The 20,695-nt window shown below is 54.0% G+C and overlaps 1 protein-coding gene across 1 annotated transcript; it reads left to right on the forward strand.

Moving 5' to 3' along the window:
* Nucleotides 1-1,279: 1,279 nt before the first annotated feature.
* Nucleotides 1,280-19,223, forward strand: MAP1LC3A (microtubule associated protein 1 light chain 3 alpha). Its single transcript, XM_036395612.2, has 4 exons — nucleotides 1,280-1,393; nucleotides 11,146-11,201; nucleotides 17,381-17,487; nucleotides 18,021-19,223. Exons 1-4 carry the CDS (start codon nucleotides 1,354-1,356, stop codon nucleotides 18,181-18,183), a joined length of 366 nt encoding a protein of 121 aa, XP_036251505.1. The 5' UTR covers nucleotides 1,280-1,353; the 3' UTR covers nucleotides 18,184-19,223.
* Nucleotides 19,224-20,695: the final 1,472 nt, after the last annotated feature.

The raw sequence follows: 20,695 nt of genomic DNA on the forward strand, positions 1-20,695 counted from the left end.
AGGGATACTGGACCTGGTGAAACACTGATGCTCTGTTTGCTGTTGTTTTTTGATTCATTTACCAGCTCCAGAAATAGCTGCCCTATTTGTAGTTGTGCTGCAGGCATTAATATATTCAGCACAGCCATGGCTTTGAATGCAGGAGGGAGAACAAGGGGCTCATTAGTGGGGAGATGATTGGGGTAGATGTGGGAATCACAAATCTTGGAGTATCTGTGAGAGAGTAGTTTATGTCCAGGTTTGTTGGCTGGAGCCTGTGGTCTGAGCTGTTGTGGCTTCTTCCCCACACAATCCTTCCTTCTCCTGCACCCTTCTCACAACAGCCACATTTGCTGCCCAAAGCTGGCAGTGGCACTTGGGAAGGTTTGAGCCAGAAGATGCCACTGCAGGCCAGAGTCACGGACACCTCTGTCCTTTGGGGACCTCTGGAAATCCCAGCCCAGGTGTACTTCTGCTGCCTTAAGCAGGGCCCTCAGGTGCTCTGCTCCATCAGAACTGGAAAAAATGCTCGTGTTTGGGGCCACCTCTGAATAAACCATTATGTCCCATTGGGAAATGGGGATGCTCTGCCACGGTGTTCCTATGGCACAGCCGTCCTCGTGTCACCAGCTGCTCTCTGCCATGTTGGGGCTTATAAAAAAGAGAGGGGCAGATAGTAATAGGACAAGAGGGAATGGTTTTAGACTAAAAGAGGTGAGATTTAGATTGGATTTGGGGAGGAATTCTTCCCTGTGAGGATGGCGAGGCTTTGCACAGGGTGCCCAGAGAAGGTGCGGCTGTCCCATCCTTGGGAGTGTCCAAGGCCGGGTGGGACAGGGCTTGGAGCACCCTGGGACAGTGGAAGGTGTCCGTGCCCATGGCAGGGGTGGCACGGGCTGGGCTGTACGGCCCAAACCCGGCTGTGGCTCGGTGCTGTCCGGGCCCCGGGGGTGGCTCGGTGCTGTCCGTGCCCCGGCGGTGGCTCGGTGCTGTCCGTGGCCCCGGGGGTGGCTCGGTGCTGTCCGTGGCCCGGCGGTGGCTCGGTGCTGTCCGTGCCCCGGCGGTGGCTCGGTGCTGTCCGTGCCCCGGCGGTGGCTCGGTGCTGTCCGTGGCCCCGGGGGTGGCTCGGTGCTGTCCGGGCCCCGGGGGTGGCTCGGTGCTGTCCGGGCCCCGGCGGTGGCTCGGTGCTGTCCGTGGCCCCAGGGTCGCTGCGGGGCCCGTCCGGGGCGAGCTCCGGGGTCGCGAGGGTGGGTGGGGCCCCGGCCGAGCAGCCCCGCCCCATATGGGCGGTTCCCGGTGACGTCACCGCCGCTCCGCCGCAGCCCCAGCGCAGACGGAGCCGCCCGGTCCCGGTGCCGTCCCGGTCCCGCCGCGATGCCCTCGGACCGGCCCTTCAAGCAGCGCCGCACCTTCGGTGAGCCGGGACCGGCCGGGAGCGGCCGCGCGGGAGAGAGGGGAGGGAGGACGGAGGACGTACGGACGGACGGACGTGGAGATCTGCCCTGCGCCGCCCCCGCCGTGCTGCCCTGCGGGGCGGCCCCGCCCGGGCCGGGGCTCGGCCGCCGCGGGTCCCGCCGGGCGCGGCCGCGGGAGCAGCGGGGCCCGGGCCGGGGGCGGCGGTGCCGCAGCCGCCGCGCGGTGATGTCATTGTCATCCCGGCCGGGCCCGCTCCGGGGGGGCCGCGCCGCGCCCGGGCCATCCCCGCCGTGTCCCCGGGCCATCCCCGCCGTGTCCCCGCTGCTCCCGGGCACGGCCGTCACTGGGGCGCGGTGGCGGCCGCAAGGGGCCGTGGAGTGCCTGGGACGAGGGTGGTGGCCGGGGGTCCCTTTTGGCTGTCAGAACACAAAGACCTCCCCAAAAATCGCCTCCCGCGCTCCCCATCCCGGCGGCCTCGGGGCAGTTGTTGTTGCAGGATGCCGCACGCCCTCTGTGATGGTTGTGGAGGCTCAATGCTCACATCCTCCCCACCTCTTTGTCAGAGGTGCGTGCTGGGGACGCTCAAAAGGTGAGGAGGTGACTGTAGAAAGTGCCAGATTTTTATCTCCAGACCCGATAGCGGAATCCGAGGAAACACCGACTGCTGTTTCCCTTGACCTTTGCCAGCTGGCGCAGGGAGAGGTGTGTGTTTCTGGCAGGTTAAATTCCTGGGGAAGGGGTAGCATTTGAGCTTTACTCGCTGTATAGTGCTGAAATCAGTGTTTTCATGCCATAAAAAACCCTCATATTATGCCAGAGACTGTCCGAACACAGGTGAGGGCGTTTCCTACATGAGTTTTAAAATTGGAGCTTTTGCCTGCTGAAAACTGCTGATCCAGGCCCTTGCTGCTCTCTTGGAAACTGTAAATATTTGGTATTTTATTGGCACAACCCTTCTGGCCTTGAATGCTTACCCAGCCCTCCCCTGCCACAGGACCAAGCCAAGGGAACACGCACAAACAAGAACCAGCCGAAGCCTGGGAGCTTGGGATCCTTGCTGGAACCCTGCTGTGTTCTCCTAAGCAATGTCTTAAAACCAGCAAAGTCCTAAATCAGCCCTTTAGTAGCTACCTACTGTTAAACTGGTGAGAATCAGCTTATTATGGTTAAGAGGAGACTGGTTTGCCTTTGTGGATTGCTCAGACTTTCTTTGAGCCAGAAGGAAAACAAAATCTGAGGCTCAGAGCAGTTGAAAGAAAGCAGGATTAAAATAGCCCAGGAGGGACAGAGGGGGTGAGGGAGTTTGGTGCGGCGACTGCAAGTGCTCCTTGTTTCTCTGTGCTTTCCTCTGCCCTTTTGCTCTCTCAGCTGACTGGGCTGCAGAGCTGAGCCAGGAGGAGGAGGAGGCCTGGCAGCCCCCGCAGCTGCTTTGGGTCAGGGCTGGAATTACTCTGTTGGAGAAAGTAAATACGGCTTGTTTTTGTCTTTGAATCATTACACAACAGGAGCAGGAAGCGATTGTTTACAATGCAGTTGGAGAGGGCTGGTGGAAAACATCTCCAGCGATTCTGTACCCTCAGAATGGCTTGATTTTTAAGGCTTCAAAACTTTACAGAAATGGAACAGTTCCAAAAAAGCAGTGAAAAGGCAGAGTCAGGGCTATGGCTGTTTACAAAAGGCACCCAGGCTCCAGTTTCATGGCAAGTGGCTGCCTTAGGTCTTGGGCTGCTGCTCCTCAGCGAAGATTCTGCTTTCCTCAGTGCTTGTGTTCCCCCTTCTTGTATTTTTGGAATCTTTCTGTGAATTCCTTATGTTTGTTCATCTGCTTGGTCTTGGTCTCTCCTGAGTAAACTTTCCTGATTTCTCTTCATCACTGTGAGGACTTGAGAAGGGGACTGGCTGGGAAACAGCAGGGGTTTGACCTGAGGTGTGTGGAGGGCACGGGGCAGTGACTCTGCCGTGGCCTCAGCTGCTGTCCCTGGGGGCAGGTGAGCTCTGTGGGCTGCCCTTGGCAGCAGAACCTCCTTGCTGTGGGTGCAGGGGGTAAATGTGGCAGCACCCTCTGCATCCATGTGCTGAACCCAGAGGCTGAGGCGTGTTCAGATCTGTTACAGGAGTCCAAAACAATTCCCAGAACAAAGCTGTGGTCTGTGTCAGAGGAACAGGCTGTCCTGGCAGTGCTGAGAGCATGCAGCAGCCTGACGACACCGTTGCACTTCCCGAAAGGAACACGAGTCCTTGGGAGCATTGTCCCACTGCTCCTGAGCTGGGTTTGCATTGGGCTGGCAGCAGCTGCCAGCTGTGTCTTCAGTGCAGCACAAAACCAGCGTGGTGATGGACACAGGCCTGGATCCCAGAGCACCTCGGTCCCGTGTCCCCGTGTCTGGCAGGAACAGAGGCAGGAACACACCCACGTGTGTCTGCTGGCTCAGCTGGAGCCCCTGCCTTGGGGACAAACACAGAGGTTTGACCTCATCCTCTGTGGACAGAGTGTTCCCATCCCAGGTTCCATCCTCTGGGAGATCTGCCCTTGGTTCTGGGGAGCCACTCATCTTCACAGGAAAGGCAGGGGTGGGTGTGGAGCAAATCCCCTCTTGGCTCTGGGGAATGGCGTCCCTGGGGACTCACCCGGTGCCTGTACCCACTGAGAGACCAGCAGGGCCTGAATTGTCTGCCTCACACCCCATCCTGAGCTTATCACAACAGTTCTGCTCGTTGGCTTGGAAAAACATCTGGATATTGATGTGAGGTTGGGTCTGTGAGCCCTCCCTGGCCCTTGGGTGTCTGTGCTCTGGCAGTTGTGCTTTGAGAGCTGGGATTCCTTGAGAGGAGGATGCTGCTCCAAGCTGCTGCTTAGCTGCCTGTGTCTTGGATTAATTACTGAGGACATTCTGTGACTTGACTGGATGTGGGGGTCATTATCAGCGTTGGAGAACTGAACAGGCTTCCAGAACAAAAGCCAAACTGACATGTAAGACCACAAATTTTGATTTTTTTATTATTATTCTTTTATATAACACAAGTTCCTGACTGGCAGCCAGGAATAATAAAACCTGTGTGTTTTGTTCATTACTTGATTTTTTTTTTTCACTATAAAAACTTCAGATCTGCCTTTGAACCAGAAGGGTGGAGACTGGTGAATGCAGGGGCTGTCAGGGTGGTAGGCCCTTGCCACCTCTGCCATGGAGTAGCCATGAGCCATGGATAAGTCACGTCCCTTGGCTTTGGTGTTCCTTCTGTGGTCAGTCCCAGCAGGGATCACAGCCAGGAGAGTCACCTGGGAGGTCTCACAGTGTGTCACCTGCTCGGGTGACATTCTGTGGGTGACTGGCAGTGTGTAAACACCTACAGCTCTGTCATGCTGTTGTTTGCTGCCTTTTGTCCTCAGAAGGTGCTTTAAGGCTGTGAGAGAAAATGCAGGAATGAATTCAAGGCTGGTGTCTGGCATGTGTCCCCAGAGCAGCTGTGCATGTCCAGGCCTGTCTGTGCACAAACAGCAGTGAACTGTGCTGGGCAGAGGCTCCTGGTGCCTGCAGGTGCACAGGGGCTGCACCAAAATACAATCCTGCCAGCAGTGCCAGTGCTTTCTTTGAGCAGTTTGAAGTAGCCTGAGTAGTCCTGAGAAATCTGAGAGTGTTCCTGCTGTCATGGAGATGGATGGGGATGGATGGGAAGGTGGAAGGTCACACAGCAGGCAGAGGGAAACCCTGGCACAGCCTCCCCAGGGTACAGAGGGAACTTGCTGTTCCTTTACCAAGGATAGTGAACCTGTGATTAAATGTTGAGTAAAAAAGCAGTTCCTTATCTGAAACTGTGATGTAAATCCTCTGTTTGCCGTCCTGACATGACACAGAAGGTGCTGCCCATTTCCCCCTCATGTCCAGAGGGTGCAGTGAGTTTTAAGCTGTTTGGATGACTGGAGGTCCAGTGCTCATCATACACAGCCCATGGCAGGGGTGGATCACAGAATCCCAGAATGGTTTTGTTTGGAAGGGGCTTTAAAGTCCATCCCATTCCACCCCTGCCATGGCAGGGACACCTTCCACTGTCCCAGGCTGCTCCAAGCCCCATCCAGCCTGGCTTGGGGCACTGCCAGGGATCCAGGGGCAGCCACAGCTGCTCTGGGCACCCTGTGCCAGGGCCCCAACACCCTCACAGGGAAGAATTCCTTCCCAATATCTCATCTAACCCTGCTCTCTGTCAGTTTAATGCCATTCTGCCTTGTGCTGTTGCTCCAGTGGTACTGTACAACCAGAGGACAAGTGTCTTGACATGTATTTAGAGTTCACAGTTGTGGTGTGGCTCTGCTTGATCACGAGCTGAGCCCTTATCATGATTTTCCAGATGCAAATGCTCATTCCTGGAGCCAGGCTCAAAATCATACTCTTGTTACACTTTTAAACTAAGAAAAATGAAGGTGTTTCCTCTTTGTGTCTTAAAATCCATTTTCAAGCTCTGTTCTGGAGCCAGGAAGATTGGGAATTTTTGCAAATGAATAAGGCTGCTGAGATGCTTCTGCAGTGACAGGGCCCCAAGAACCTGGCACTCCAAAATCCTCCCAGACACTGCACATCTGGTATTGGAACTGTAGTGATGGGATGGAGAGTCATGAAGACAGAGCATCCACTGCTCCATGTTTATGCTGGTAATAAGGTCCAGGGACAGTGGAGCTTCAGGCTCCACCTATTCTGTGATGCAGAGATATGTTTTTATCAGGTTAAAGCTTTTAGGTTCAGGGCAGTGTAAGTTTGGTCCTGAGTCATTTCTTCTGTGTGGAGCACCCAGCTTTCCAGACAGACAAATAAAATAAAGCTGACAGTCAGAATCACTGTCAGGTCTGCAGTGCTGCTGTCCTGTGTAGCCTGGGACAAGCACCCTCTGGGGTGCTGAGGACACCTGCCCTGGGCACAGCCTCCTTCCTTCCTGGATGTGGGGATCTCCTCTCACTGCTCCCGCAGCACCACTGGCCTGAGAAGGAGCACTGGGCAAGGACAGGTCAGGTCAGCTGCTGGGTGAGCCATACACACTCACAATTTGGGTGTTTCCTGGTGGTTAGAGGTGGCTGGCCTTAGGGTGGTGTGATATTACAGAAATAGTCATTGATGTTCATCTGGAATGACCTGCATAACTGGCCTGTGTCTCCAGCACTTGCCAGCTCATCCCACACATATCCTGATTTCAAACCATCCAATTCCTCCTCTCCTGGCAGAAAATCTCTTGGGAGAGAAGTCCATGCTCTAGCAGCACTCTGCCCTGGGCATGACCACAGCAGCTTCTTGAAGAAACATGTTCATTTTTGCATCTGCCTCAAATCTTAGGCAGATCCCTCTCTGGGCTGGCTGGCAGGGTGCTGTGTGGATGGCAGGGAGAAGCCACAGGGCCAGCAGCCTGCTGGAGGTGCCAGGGATGTCTGTACACTCTGGAGCTGTGGGACACAGGGAGAGAGGCAGCAGCTCCTGGCTGCATTTCTGGTCTCTGTTCTCTGCACACAGCCCTGCCCAGCTCAGGAGCTGTTGATCTGCACACTGATGACATTTCCAGGTGGTATTTGCTCTTACTGGTGTTTTCCTGACAGCATTCCTGCTGGTCACAGGCAGCAGGGCCTCTCCCTGTCATCCATCTGCTGCCTTGGGGCAGCACCAGTCTAGAATCTCCTGGAAAATGGTGCCCCTTATGCAACAGCGCTGTTGGAGGACGTGCCATGTGTTTTCCTTCTGTCCCACCATCTGTATCTTTTGTCTGCTGGGGCTCTTTTGCATCCAGGACTGTCCTTTCATCCCATGCCTGCACAGCACCCAGCACAGCAGGGACCTGGCTCCCATGGCCAGGGCTCCTGGGCACAGCTGATAATAAAGGTTAATGTTTGCAAAGTGTGCCTCAAAATTTTCCACTGTTCTCCTCAAGTGCCGTAATGATCTCATCCTGCATTGCCATGGGATACACTGTGTGCTTGCATCTTCTGGAGCACAGCTTGGGAAGGACCTCAGTCAAGAAAACAGCCAAGATTCTGGTGTTTTGGGCAATTTGCAAGCTTTGCTGTTGGTACTTAACAGTTGAAACAGCACTTGGAGGAGAAATAGGCAATTTCCCGGCATATGCAATGCTACAAAAATACTCCTGGCTTTCAATAGGCCCCAGCAGAGAAGTTTCCCTGGGAAAAACCAATAAAATTGTGTGGGTTTTATCGTGCTGCCACCTTGAGATCTGCCGTCCTGGCACTGGGGAGAAGGCTGGCTTCCTTCATGGCAGAGATGTGGTGCCCACAGCTGGAGCAGGGATGGATGGGGCTGTTCCCTCTCGTGCAGGTCAGTGGGAGCAGCAGGAGCCTGGAGCCCCTGAGCTGCTGCACTCAGGGCTGATGCTCTCCTGCCCTCAGGGCTGGTGTCCTGCTGCCCTGGCAGCCAGGAGGGACCAGAGGAGGAGAACATGGATGGGGACAGGGCTGTGTAAACAGCTCTGGTTTGCTCTGCACATTGGCTAAGGATTAACTGTGGCCAGGTGCTGCAGGGATGGGGAAAGTCTCAACTTCAGGACAGTTTGGGAGAGCTGCAGGAGGAGAACAAAGCTTATAAGATCAGGTCTGTTGTATGTGAATGTGAGAGTGCAAACACTGCAGGTGCTGGGGTGGGGGGATCCTGCCTGTCCTCAGCACCGTGGGGGCTCCAGTGCTGGGCTGGCACCTCCAGCCAGGTTTATCTGCAATGCCCTTTAACCATTTTCTCTGTATTCCTGTGACTTAGATTACACTGCATAGACACTGAATTAAGGCTGGTATGTATAGGTGCTCCTGCTGTGTGATGTTGATGCTTCCATGAGTCACAGGCTCAACCTCTGGCTCCCACCCCAGGCTGAGGAGGGTGTGGGTGACCATCACTGTCTCCTGCTGGAGATCCCTCATGCCTGAACTCCTGTGTGCACAGGAATCACCCAGAGATTGATGCAGCTATTCCTGATTGCCAGGCCTGCTTCCTTGGCTCTTCTAGGCTAGGATGGGACAGAGTGTGCTCTTTAGGAGTGCTTCAGGTGGCCTGGACGCTTCTGCCTGTAGATTCAGGAACATGAGCACCTTAGGTGGGATTGTTCCCAACTGCCTTCCCGAATGGAGTTTTTGAAGTGAGCAGTTGCAGAGGAAGAAGTGCAGTGCTTGAGGTGTTTGTAGTTGCAATCCATGGACCTGCTGGAGGGATCCAGCAGCCCCTGGAGTAAAGCAGCACCTGCTGCCAATGCCCTGTGTCACCACAGGCTCCCCTGAGGTCAGGAAGGCTGCGAATGCCCTGGGCCTGCTGGCCAAAGGAAGCAGGTCCTGGGCGTGTGGCAGGTTTTAAAGGGTGGGACAGGGGAGCTTCCACTGTGGCCCAGCAGACTTGAGGGTAGCTGAGAGCTCTGTCACTGGTGTCTTGTGCCCTTATTCCTCCTGAGCACGGAGTCAGCAAGACCTGGAAGGATCTTTCTGCAGCAGCCACCCTCTGCCCAGGGCACCCCATCTGCTCCCCATGGGGGACAGAGGACTGAGGTCCCAGGGGTGGGATCCTGAGGCACTGATGTGCAGCTGGAGTGATGATGGACCCTCTTCCTCTCTGTGTGGCATCTTTGTCAATGTCATGGGCAGGAGGCACCTCTGTTCCCACTGTGTAAATGGAGGTGGAGAAGGAGATGGCTTCTGTCATCTTGTGCTGTAGCTGGTGATGCCTCCAGGGAGCAGGGAGGGATGTCTGGCATGTGGCTGCCCTTTGGCACATGCAGCCTGGGCTAGCTGGATGCTCCTTCATTTACTAGCCATGATAACATGCCTTCAGCACATTCCTTCTCTGACCCTTCTCACAATTACCTGCATTGTTGGGGCTTCTGTGCACACAGTCCTGTGACCTTGCAGGGCAGCACGTGATGTTTAGGAAGCTCATGCACATGATAGCATGGAGAGAAGCAGGCTAGGGTGACACTGAAGCCAGGATGACTGGCCAGATGTGAGGACACAGCTCTGCAGGCTCTGTTAACACCCACAAGTCTGAGCTGGCTGCAGTCAAGCTGCTGCAATTTCACGGTGATTGGTGTTGTGCAGTTGAGCTCTGGATCTCTGGATCTGCAGCCTTTTGGATGCTCCATCCTGGACACAAGGGAGCATGTGGGAATGGGCTCTGTGGGAGGGGGCAGCTGGGGGCTGCTGGCACCTCTGTACCAGTGTCACGGGTGCTGCTGATGTCTCAGTCACTCCCCGGCTGGTTGGTACCTCAGGGGAAAATTGGCTGTATCACAAGGATGACTCTGGATCCCTGGAGCACTGGATTGGATGAAAAGGAAACATGAGAAGCTGCATCTTCAGTCATAGAACCCAAAATAAATATGCCTGAATTTTTCATGAAATCCAAATAATCTTGCTTTGTGTTGCTTGCCCATGGAGTCCTACAGAATAAAAGATCTAACAGTTCCTAGCAGAGTGATATTTTCCTCTCAGAGGAGGCAGAAATGGTGCTCAAAACTTTCTATGATCTGGTGATTTTGTAGTCTTGTGGCTTTTAAAGAAACTCCAGTTTCTTCCCAAAGTCATATCTAGCCAAATTCAACATATAAGCAATAAAGTTTTATTGAGTGCTCAGAGGAGAAATTATCAATGTTTCTGAGGAGAAAACACTCATGCATTTATCCAGCCCTCCATTCTCCCAGTGGGCCATGGGGAGCTGGGGCTGTGTGAGCTGCTGAGGGGAGCTGGGCTGGGGCTGGGGCTGTGCTGGGTGTGGCAGGATGGTCCTGTGATAGACCCTGCAATACCCAGACCTCCTTTCTAGGCAGTGCTTAGTCACTGACCTTCACCCCTGGCTTGGTTTCTGGGCATTTCAGGTGCAGGCTGTGGAGCACCTCGCAGAGCAGTGGCAGTTCCAGGAGCAGGGCAGGTCTCCAGGAAGAGCATGCACAGAGGGAGCAGCACACCCTGGCACTGCTTCTCCTCTGCTTTCTGCTGCTCTGGGTTGTGGAAAGAGGAGAGCCCTCTGGTAAAGTAGTGAGGGGTATGGGAATTCTCCTGTAAACTAGAAGAGTGCACAAGCTTTGCTGCCTGTTGTGTGTGTCAATAAACTCTGGAGGAAAATGGAATAGAAATAGCGTGAGAACAACTGCAGGAAAAGTCTTTCTGCATGTGGGTCATCTCCTTGCTTAAGGTTTTCTTCCTGCCTCCAGGCCTGGAAATGTCAGGCCAAGAGCTGTTGTAGGTGCTCCACAGATCTGTGCTAGGGCAGGAATCCTCCTTGGTGAGGTGCAGCTCTTGTGGAGCCAGGCTCTGTGCCAGAGAGTGCTTGGGAGTGAGCAACAGGCAGGAGGAAATGGCTGAAACCCAGCCCCAGCTGGAGAACTGTCCCCCTGGGGGAGGCATCCAGGAGACACAAGGAGCACAGCCCCCAGAGCTGTGCTGCTGCCCTGCACCCACTGCCAGCAGCTGCATGTGCTTAGGGTGGATTTAAGTTAATTTTGTTAGCTTTATGGTGTCCTTTCACTCTCCTGATTCCAGGTGTGCTGCCCAGTTTTAGCAGGCAGTGTCCCAGCCCGGGCTTGGCTGGGGCAGTAGGAGCCCGTGAAGGGTTGGTCACTGGAGCTGACACCTGGCACACCATGCTCAAAAGGGCTGGGGAGCAGAATGTGCATTCCTTGGGAAATGTCCTTCTCTGGGTCAGGCTGTGGCTTGAAGAGTGGGTCCCTCAGTTCTGCCTGCCCTACCCCCCAGGTGTTTCTAACTTGATTTCTTCACTTCTCTCCCTCCAGCGGATCGTTGTAAAGAAGTGCAGCAGATCCGAGAGCAGCATCCAAACAAGATCCCAGTAAGTGAATTGTTCTCACTTTTCCTGTCAGGCTTTGTTCTCAGGACCCCTCTGTGCTCCTGGGTGGCCTCCACGGAGCTTGCAAAGTTTTGCTGCCTGGAATCGACACAGGATGGTCCCCATGAGCCTCCAGTGTGTGCCAGCTGCCCAGCAGCAGAGGTGTTCTCTGCAGTGCAAAGCACAGCTCTAAAGCTCCATGCTGCCCTGGAGGCAGGGGACTGATTTCATCTCAAATCTATTTCCAGGCGAGTGCAGTAGGAGAAGACTCTGAAATGGCTTTTGTTTTGGCTGTAGTAGCTACCTGATTTTTCCTGGACAGCCTGGTAAGGATTTCTCTGCCCAGAGAAAGATGTGTGGGCTGATCTTCACTGCTCTGAAAGCACAGAGTCTCTTTTAGGATCATTCAGACCCATTCTGTGCTGTCCCAGCACCTGTAGTTGACAGGCACAGGTGAGACACCATGAGCTTGCAGTTCTTCCTGCCCATGTCACACCTGAAATGCTGAGTTGTTCTTTGGCTGTGAGTCTGCTTTTGAGTTCCTACCTGAGGATTTGCTTCTCCTCCTGAGAAGATGGAGAACTTAGAGGAACATCTTGTTCCTAGAAGTGTCCAACACCAGGTTGGACAGGGCTTGGAGCAGCCTGGTCTAGTTGCAGGTGTCCCTGCTCACCTTTAAGGTCCCTTCCAACCCAAACCATTCCATGATTCAATGAAATTATGTACTTGGGGCTTGCTCAGCTAACTATTTGCTATATCACAGCATCTATGACCAAAAAGACAGGATTCCTTTTTCAGCTCCCTCTCAGTGTTGGATGAACATCAGCCTTGTCTTAAAATTGTAGACTATCAGCATTTGGCCTTCAAGACTCAATGTCTCAAACTGCTCTTGGCCCATCTTAGTCCACTTCTGCCTCACTCTTGTTTTGTTTTTAGCACAGTATTTTCTAGCCAGAAGAATTCTTTCTTCTCCTCTCCTCCCACCAGCACTGTGGTGTTCATGTGATGTTCACGTGTTTCCAGCTCAGCAGGGCAGGGCTGCCCCTCACAGCACCCTGGGCCAGTGCTCCAGGTCATCAACACATTGATTGACCTCTGCTTTTAACGTGGTTTTGATGGCATTAGACTGGCTCTGCATTTCTCCAGAGCTGTGGCAGAGCTAACTGCAGTGCATTCAGGCTCTGGCTGTAAGGCCAGGCTAGAAATAAGTTGTACGTAAAAAGCACACATGTGCATGTATCAGGTGCCTGCATACAAATGTGTTTTGCTTGGGGAATGGACAGAAGGAGCCAGAGCTGTGCATCCACTGGCAGAGTTCTGTGGCATCACTGAGACATGGTGGGAGAGCTCCCATGGCTGGAGGGCTCTTTGTGTTGGAGTCAACACCACAGGTTTTGCAAGTTTTGCTGGAGGGGTAAAAAGAATCAGGTGGTGAGAAGGGTCATGAAGGCTTGTGGGGCCCAGCTGTGTTTTGTCACTGCTGTCTCTAAAGGCCTGGTCCCTGTTAGAGCCCAACACCAGCTTGGTGCTGTGTCTTCTCTCCCAGGGCAGGTTTCAGGGCAGTGATCAGAGCCTGGTGCAGCAGGGTGCTGTGGGCACTGCCATGGTCCAAGCACTGCAGGCTCATGGGCTGTAGGAGGGTCTTGGTCATCTGTGCAAGACAGGAGCTGTGTTTTCCCAGGGATTGGCTTCCCTGGAGAGGCACTTGGAATCAGCAGAGGGGTTTGAGCCTCCAGCCCAGGGGAGTGAGGGAGAGCCAAGGTCACACCCTTACTGCTGACAGAAACCACAGCAAAGCTGTGCAGCACCTGCTGCCCTCCCACATCTCCAGTTTCCAGCCAGAGTCCTTGGGCAAGTCCCTTTGACTTTGAGAGGGGGCCAGGAGGATTTGAGAGGGCATGGCCTGGCTGTGTGCCCAGGGAAGAGCTCATCTCTCCTGTTTCCATGAGTGAACTTGCAGGGAAAGCTGAGGAAGGGACTGACGTGGAGTTCTTTGCTTCTGTTTCACGGAAAGCTCATCCCAGCTGCCCCCCTGGCACGTGCAATAAGGACAGGAGGAGCCAGGACCCCTGTCCATGCCAGGGGCTCCTGTGCTGTCTCTGCATTCCCCAGAGCTGCCTGCTCTGGCAGAAGCTGCTGACCACAGGCACACCTGCAGGCAAGGTGAGATGGTTGTGTTGGCAGCAGGGGCTGCTCACGCTCTGCTCTGCTGGGAAGAAATCTCCAGCTGCTCCTTGCAGGGTAGTTCCTCCCTGGGCAGTCAGAGCAAGCAGAGAACTTCAGCCTTTCCACTGGGACTCCCATCCACAGCCTCAATATGTTTTCAAAATAATTTCTGTCCTGTTAGAGGACAGGGAGCCTGTGCTCCCTGCACTGTCCCTGCCTGCTCTCAGCCCCAGGGACCGTCCTGGAGATGACTGAACCCTCAGAGAGTCTGAAATTGCTGGGGAGCAGCTGGTGCTGGGCAGCAATGGACCAAACCCCTTCCCAAAGCCCTGCAATGCTAAATTCAGGCAGGCCTGGTGAGTCAGGGAGTGAGGGCAGGGCCACCCCTCGTGCTGGCAGGGAGGGCTGAGGGGGAATTTAGGCTCTGTTGGGTTCATCTGGGCACCCACAGAGGAGCATGGAGAGACAGTGGCAGCTGGGAGATCCCACATAATGCCCTGGCCTGGCACAGGGGTGGATGGAAGCCCAAATTATGGACTCAGAGGAAGGGACAACCTTCTCTGGGCTCCTGGGAATGCTCTTCTGGGGAGCTGCAGATCCAGTGTCCAGCACTGACATGACTCTGGATGGATCAACACCAGAGCACCTTTTGACTGAGGGCTGCTGTGTCTGCTGCCACTAAAGCACCTGCACCCTGCTCTGCCAGAGGGGGACAGAGCGAGGCTGGTGCAGGCTGTGCTCGTGTGAGGTCTGTGTGTGTCTGTGTCAGTCTGTGCCTGGCTGTGGATGTCAGGGAGGTGTTGCATACACACACTTGAGCCTCTGTGCCTGCTGGGAATACATTCCCAGCCTCACTCCTGGTTGGACCTTGCCTCTGTTGACCCCCACATCTGGCCATATTCCCTACCAGACTCCCTGTCCATCTCTCCAGACAAAGGCTGTATTCATAAACACTGTCCAAGCCCCTTTGCAGCAAGACCAGGACTTCAGGCTCTGCCCTGTTTCCCCTCCCCACCTGTGCCCACTCATGATTTCTGCAGAGATCTGTGGTGGTTCCCTCTGCAAGAGCAGGTGTCCCATGCTGAGGAAGCCCTGGCTCAAGGCAGCAGCTTGGAAGAGGATATGGGCTGGGAGGTGGCTGTGCACACCCTCCCTGGGGCCACAAGGATGTAACTTTAGCATCTGATCATGCTTTTCCCTCCAGGGCTAGACAAGAACGTTTTGTCCATTGGCCACCTGTTCTCATAGCTGGGTTACCCAAATAGCAGCTCATGTTCTGGGAACAGAAAGTCTTGGAGTTGTTCTACATGAGAGGCTCTGTGTCTGCTCAGGGCACAAGGCAGCTGCTGCTCCAAGAGCCAGGACAGCCATTGCATCCCCTTCTTGGATTAATCTAATGGTGGTTCCTCTTGGGATGGAACTGGCTGGTAATGAGAGACACCAGCCTCTGGTCCTGCTCCTGTGAGAACTGAGGCACCATCCAGGTGTGCAGGGCCCTCTCTGCAGGTGAAGGTGGATGCACAAACAGCTGCTGTGTAGCTGCTTCTCCATGCAAACCAAAAAGCTGAGGGGCCACTGCTGCCTGTATGTTTCTCAGCAGCATCCCTTTCTGTGGTGTTGGGAGTGCTCAGCCCCTCAGGACTCCTCTCCCCACAGCCAAAATTCTCACCTGTCCTTGCAAGATTCAAGTTAAATGCTGTAGGGTGGTTCTGCTCATCTTGTCCTCCCTGTGCCCTCCTTGAAGGGATGGAGGGCCATCAACAGCTCAGTGGGGGATGTCCCAATGCATGATTTAGTTGGTTGCAGAAAATGGTTCTTTAATCAGATCCTCCTTTGCCCAGGAGGGCTACCTGGTGTTCACATGCTGCTAGCCCAGGTGTTGGGCTCCCCTTGGGTGAGATTTGTCCAGGGTGTGTGGGAACCCAGGACATCCCTCTGGCAGTCCAGGACAGCCAGGACCCTGCCAGGGGGCTCAGAAACCCTGGCACAGAGCCCAAAACACCTGTGGGTTTGATTATGACCCGTGGAGCAAATTACCAACCTTGTATGAAGATCAGCAAGCCACAACAGTTTAAGAATAATAGTGAAGTTATCATGGAGTGGAAAAGTAGATTTTGGGGTTTTTAGCATGGGGGTTCAGGAGGCAAGATGGAGGGATCTGGGCATGTCCAGCCTTTCTCCTCCTTCTTCTTGGCCTCCATCTTCTGCTGTGATGTTGGCACTTACAGATTGGTTTAGGGTAGAAGCTCTCTGTCTAACACAGGTGATGGGTATTGGAAAGTAATTGTAAATATTGTACAGGTAGTTTTTAGTATAAAGACATAACCCTGCCCTGGGGGCAGGCAGAGTGCCTGGAACTGTCCTGCTGGATGGACCTCAGCAGGGCAGGACAAAGAATTTTATAGATAAGATACAATAAACAACCTTGAGACCGAGAAATGAAGAGCCCTGACTCCTTCTTCAAGAGCTGGGCTGGGGAAAGAGACCTTCCAGCTTTTCTCGGGGTCACTCTGACAAGCTGGAGATCCCGACAAGGGTGGGCTCTGCAGGGGCCGTTTTGGTGCAGAGCCCCCAGCAGGGCACCTCACCCCCTCTCTGGTGAGTGCCTGCAGCCCAGCCCTGTCAGAGCAGCCTGGGGGCTCCTCGGCCATTCCCAGCTCCCCGGGGACTCCGCTCTGTTCCAGCCGGGGGTGTCTGATCCAGCTCTGGGGGAGCCTGGCACGAGTTCCACTGCTGCTGCTGCAGAGGCTGAGGTGCCAACAAGGGATCAAAGGGAAGGGAAATCCGTGTTCCCAGAGGCTCCCTGGTCCTTCTGGCTCCGCAGAGCCATCTCCTGGGGATCCTCCTCTCTGCACCCTGCTCCGTCCCTGTGCTGCCAAAAGCCATTTGCAGCTCTCGAGTATTTTTGGAAAGGACCTGGGAAAATAAATTCTGGCAATTCCTTGCCTTACAGTGAAAAATACTGTTCAGTCTCAGGTGGGAGAGGATAATGGACTGATGAATATCCAAGAGTCTCTCTGTGGGGAAATCAGCAGGTTGCTGGAGAGATGTGAGAGAGCAGCACTGCAATGGGAACATACTAAGCTGTACATTCTTCACTTATTTTCATTTTTCTTAGAAGTACCTTCCCTATTTTAACTTCCTGCCACTTTGTTTCTCAGAATACAAAGGTACCTTTCCACGCAGGTTTAGAACAGCAATTGTAGCTGTCAGCAAACAGCTTCACAGAAGAAAATCATTAACTATAATAGCAGGAGAATGGATCAGAAATCATCATTCAGCCATTTCAGAATGTAGGGATGGTTAGAACTTTTCCAAGCAAGATGTCTGGCAGAGGAGGATGGGCTGAGTTGTCCCTGTGGTGACACCATGCAGGAGTGCCTGGGAAGCTCAGTGCACAGCTGGGGTGGCCCTGGGTTTCTGATCCTTCTCAGAGTCTGGCTGTTAACATAAGGAGTGGGACTGGTGAGATCCAAACGCCCCTTTCTGAAGGAATGCCTGAGTGGCTTCACTGGGATTTGTGGAAACTGCTTGCTTGGGAATATCCACAGCTGCTCCTGAGCAGGCAGAGGGATGCTGAATGGCAGCAGGAAGGAAACTGCATCATGAGCTGTCTGTAGCTCAAGCCAGCAAAACCTGTGGGTTTGGTCAGACAGAAAGTGATATTAAAACACTTCACTCCTCTTCAGATGTCCTGCATGCCAGAGTACAGAATCTGTATCAGTCCAGTGGTGCCCACTGTTTCTGAGCCAGGCAGAGCACTTGGTGCTTTAGTTCATTGTTCTGGACACTGTTCACTGCCTGGCTCAGGTACAGGTGATGGATGAAGAGCCATCTGCAGCCAGCCTGGTGCTCACTGCTCATGTCCTTTTTTTGTTTTGTTTCCTGTGAGAGTGAAGCAAAGTGAGGCTGTACCTCAGCTTTTCTACCCATGCTAGTTGGATTTGTATCTGACTTTGGGACCAGTGTGTGGGGCACTATGAACATGACTAATCCTGATGTTGCCTTTCCCCCAGGTCATCATTGAACGCTACAAAGGGGAGAAACAGCTGCCAGTGCTGGATAAGACCAAGTTCCTTGTCCCAGACCATGTCAACATGAGTGAATTGGTCAAAATAATCCGGTGAGTGGGGTGGTCTCAGCTGGCATGTTGAGAGCCTGTCCTCCCCCACAGGCCACTCACTGCAGGGTGCTGGGGTGAGGGTGAGGCAGGGGCAGCTGCTGAGGGCAGGGGTGGGGACGTGGCAGCCGCAGCATCCTTGGGTGTGGTACAGGCTGTTGTGGGGGGCAGGGGAGGGCAGGTTCTGAGCACCTTGTGAAGGGCTGGGGTCTCTCCCTCAAGGGGACACTCATGAGCAGGGAAGGAGTCCCATTCCCTCTTTTTATTCTTCAGCTCAGAGGGAAGAGGCCCCTCTGCTTTGCCCTTGCTAGCAGCACTTGGAGTAAAAGGGCTTTGCAGAATCCTGGCTCAGGAGGCCTTGGAGCCTCCGGCAGCTCAGCTGGAGTCATGGATGCCATGTCCTGAGTGGTGGGAGCAGGTCCTGAGGAGGCCCTGGCTGTGCAGGCCTGGCCCCAAGGGAACAGCATTGCTGGGCAGGAGGAGCTGGCAGTGAGGGCACCACCCTGACCCTGCCCCTCCTGCCCTTGCCCCCACAGGCGCCGCTTGCAGCTGAACCCCACCCAGGCCTTCTTCCTGCTGGTGAACCAGCACAGCATGGTCAGCGTGTCCACCCCCATCTCGGAGATCTACGAGCAGGAGAAGGACGAGGATGGCTTCCTCTACATGGTCTATGCTTCCCAGGAGACCTTTGGCTTCTGAGGGCTGCTGACAGTTGGCGTGTGGAGACAGATGAACTGTGGCACAGAGGCCCCTGGCCTCGGAGGACAACACAGCCAGAGGCTCATGGGGGGGGGGCTGTGCTGACCCCCCTCCTCTCCCTCCCTCCCTCCCTGTCACCAAAGAGGCTCGTGGCGCGTGTTGGACTCGCACAACCCCTTCCCCTGTGTAGGTCAGTCCCGCTCCCCCAGGCGCTGCCCAGGTGTGTGACACCCCCAGCCAGCCCTGCAGACCCCGCTGGGGCCTCTCCCTTTGTCCCCGTGTCCCCCTGTCCCCGCGCTGCTCTCGCTGTGCTGTGTGTGCTCTGCTGCTGCCAGACCTGCTGGGCCACTGTCACCCAGCACAGGGAGAGCCACCTCTTCCCAGGCACTCACAAAGGGCAGGAGGTCTGCAGAAGCAGTTAACAGATGTTACCATTGCTCCCGTTTTAATTGATTTTAATTACACCCATATCAGATTCTTGGTGCTACTGAATAGATGTAGGCGTCTCTATAGGACTGTGGATAATGTATATCCTTTAGATTTATTTTATTGGTTTGTTTGTTTGGGTTTGTTTGTTTGTTTTGGGTTTTTTTTTAGGGATAGATTGGAATGGGGAGAGGGGGAAACTTTCCTGTATTCTGTAGGTAAATAAATCAGGCTTCATTGCACTTTAAAGCATAGTAGATGTCAGAGTGGAATTTTCTTTTAATTTATACAGGTTTGCCATCTATAGTGCTGCTCCTCTGTTGACAGTTGTACCTAGATTATCTTGTTTCAAACTTTTTTTTTTCCTAATAAAATTGATTTCCCTTCTCTCTGTCTCCCCATTGCATGCAATTTTTCACTCTCACTGTGTCAAGGAGTTCACTGAAGGAATGTACTGATTTATATTTGCTATGTTCCTGTCCCTGTTTCTCATGTATAATACCAAAAAAATGTATATGATAAAATCCCCCCCAGTTTAATCTATACAAAGGTATATATATATATATATATAAATATATATATAAAATAAACATAAATTCAATTTGTGTCTTGTAGGAATGTTCTGTTCCCATCTCATTTGTCTGTGTTAATGTCTCTGGTATATCAAATGTGATGTGTGTTCCCCATGTTCCCTGGTGTGTGTGTGTGTGTACGTGGCCAGGCTTCTGAGCTGGTTAAAAGAGCAGCTGGTTGGGACCGAGGGGCTGGGACAAAGGGGGAAGATTGGTTTAGAGAACAGAGCACTGGACAGAGACAGAGAAACATGGTTGTCCTAGCCCTGCCTGTGTAGAGTCTCTTGTCCTTTGATTAAACTTCCTCATCTGGGAACAAAAACTTGAGTTGGAGGCATTTGTAAAGTTTGTTTTTAAGGGAAGCTTTGAGCAGTGCAGGAAATCGTGGCTTATCCCGAGCCCTCCATCAGACTTTTCTCCAGGCAAAGGCAGGGGCTGATGGACCTTGGGCTGGTCAGTGTCTCCCTGCTCCTCAGCTCACTCTTCTTCCTTTGCACTGCCCAGCAGAAAAGGGTTTGGGCACTGAAAAGACTTAGGGCTTGCCCGAGTTGCAGTTCACTGTGCTGTTCCTGTCCTACCCCTGCAGGGAATCCTCTATCCAGGAAAGGAGCTGGTGTGAGGGACAGGTCCAACAGAGCACTGCAGGAAGATGCTGGAAACCAGCTGGAGCACAGCTCCCAGCAGAGTGGGTGAGAACAGCTGCCCTGCTGGTCCTGGCAGCTGGAGCAGCTGTGGATGTTGCCCCTTGCACCAGCCTCATGATATTTAAACTCCAGTCCCTGCGAGGGTTCTCTCCCATGCAGCTCCCTGCAGGATGGGTGCTGCAGCTGATGGGGCTGTACCTGGTCAGCCCCTGGGAGGTGCTAAAGGAGATGCAGATGTGCTCCAACAGCCCCACATCTGTCCTGGGCTGGGCCCCAGGGCGGGAGGCAGCTCTGCAGGTGGGGTCTCCCCTCAGTGGGGCAGAGGGGCACAACCCCCCCACTCCTGCTGCCCACACTGGGGGATCAGCCCAGGACACGGAGGGGGCTCTGGGTGCCAGCACACATGGCCAGGACGTGTCCACCTTCTCATCCACCAGCATCCCCACGTCCTTCACTCGGCTGCACCGGGCTGCTTCCCATGTGATGTTGTCTTTGAGGTTCGACCACTTCCAGGATCTCTCCTCTTACTCTTTTCCAGACAGTTCTTTGCTGTTCTCTGTTCTTCCACTCTGCCCTTAGCTCCCAGTGAGTTGGAAATTAAGGTGAGTATCTTCTCCCCAGGGGCACCCAGCAGCGCTGCTCATCCCTACACAGCTGTGTTTATGCATTCAGCTGGATCTGCACAGCCTGGCTTCTCATTCCTGCAGCTTCTCAAAAGGTCTCTGAAGGGGGATGCTGCTGTCTTGTCCCCTCCTCTCCATGGGGGAGATGAAAGTGGGCCCCTTTCCTTGTCCCCCCCACCCCGCTCTGCTGTCCTTTCATATGCAACCCTCAGGAAGTGCTGAGTGTTTTGACACAACCACCTGCCCG

The sequence above is a fragment of the Molothrus ater genome, chromosome 17 (assembly GCF_012460135.2).
Source record: "Molothrus ater isolate BHLD 08-10-18 breed brown headed cowbird chromosome 17, BPBGC_Mater_1.1, whole genome shotgun sequence".
Classification (NCBI taxonomy): domain Eukaryota; kingdom Metazoa; phylum Chordata; class Aves; order Passeriformes; family Icteridae; genus Molothrus; species Molothrus ater.

Bases quoted from the DNA above. Each gene is read 5' to 3' on its own strand.
- MAP1LC3A (XM_036395612.2), top strand. From the start codon at position 1,354: ATGCCCTCGGACCGGCCCTTCAAGCAGCGCCGCACCTTCG. The intron at 11,202-17,380 runs GTAAGTGAATTG...CCTTTCCCCCAG, and splicing joins AGCATCCAAACAAGATCCCA to GTCATCATTGAACGCTACAA. The intron at 17,488-18,020 runs GTGAGTGGGGTG...TTGCCCCCACAG, and splicing joins GAATTGGTCAAAATAATCCG to GCGCCGCTTGCAGCTGAACC.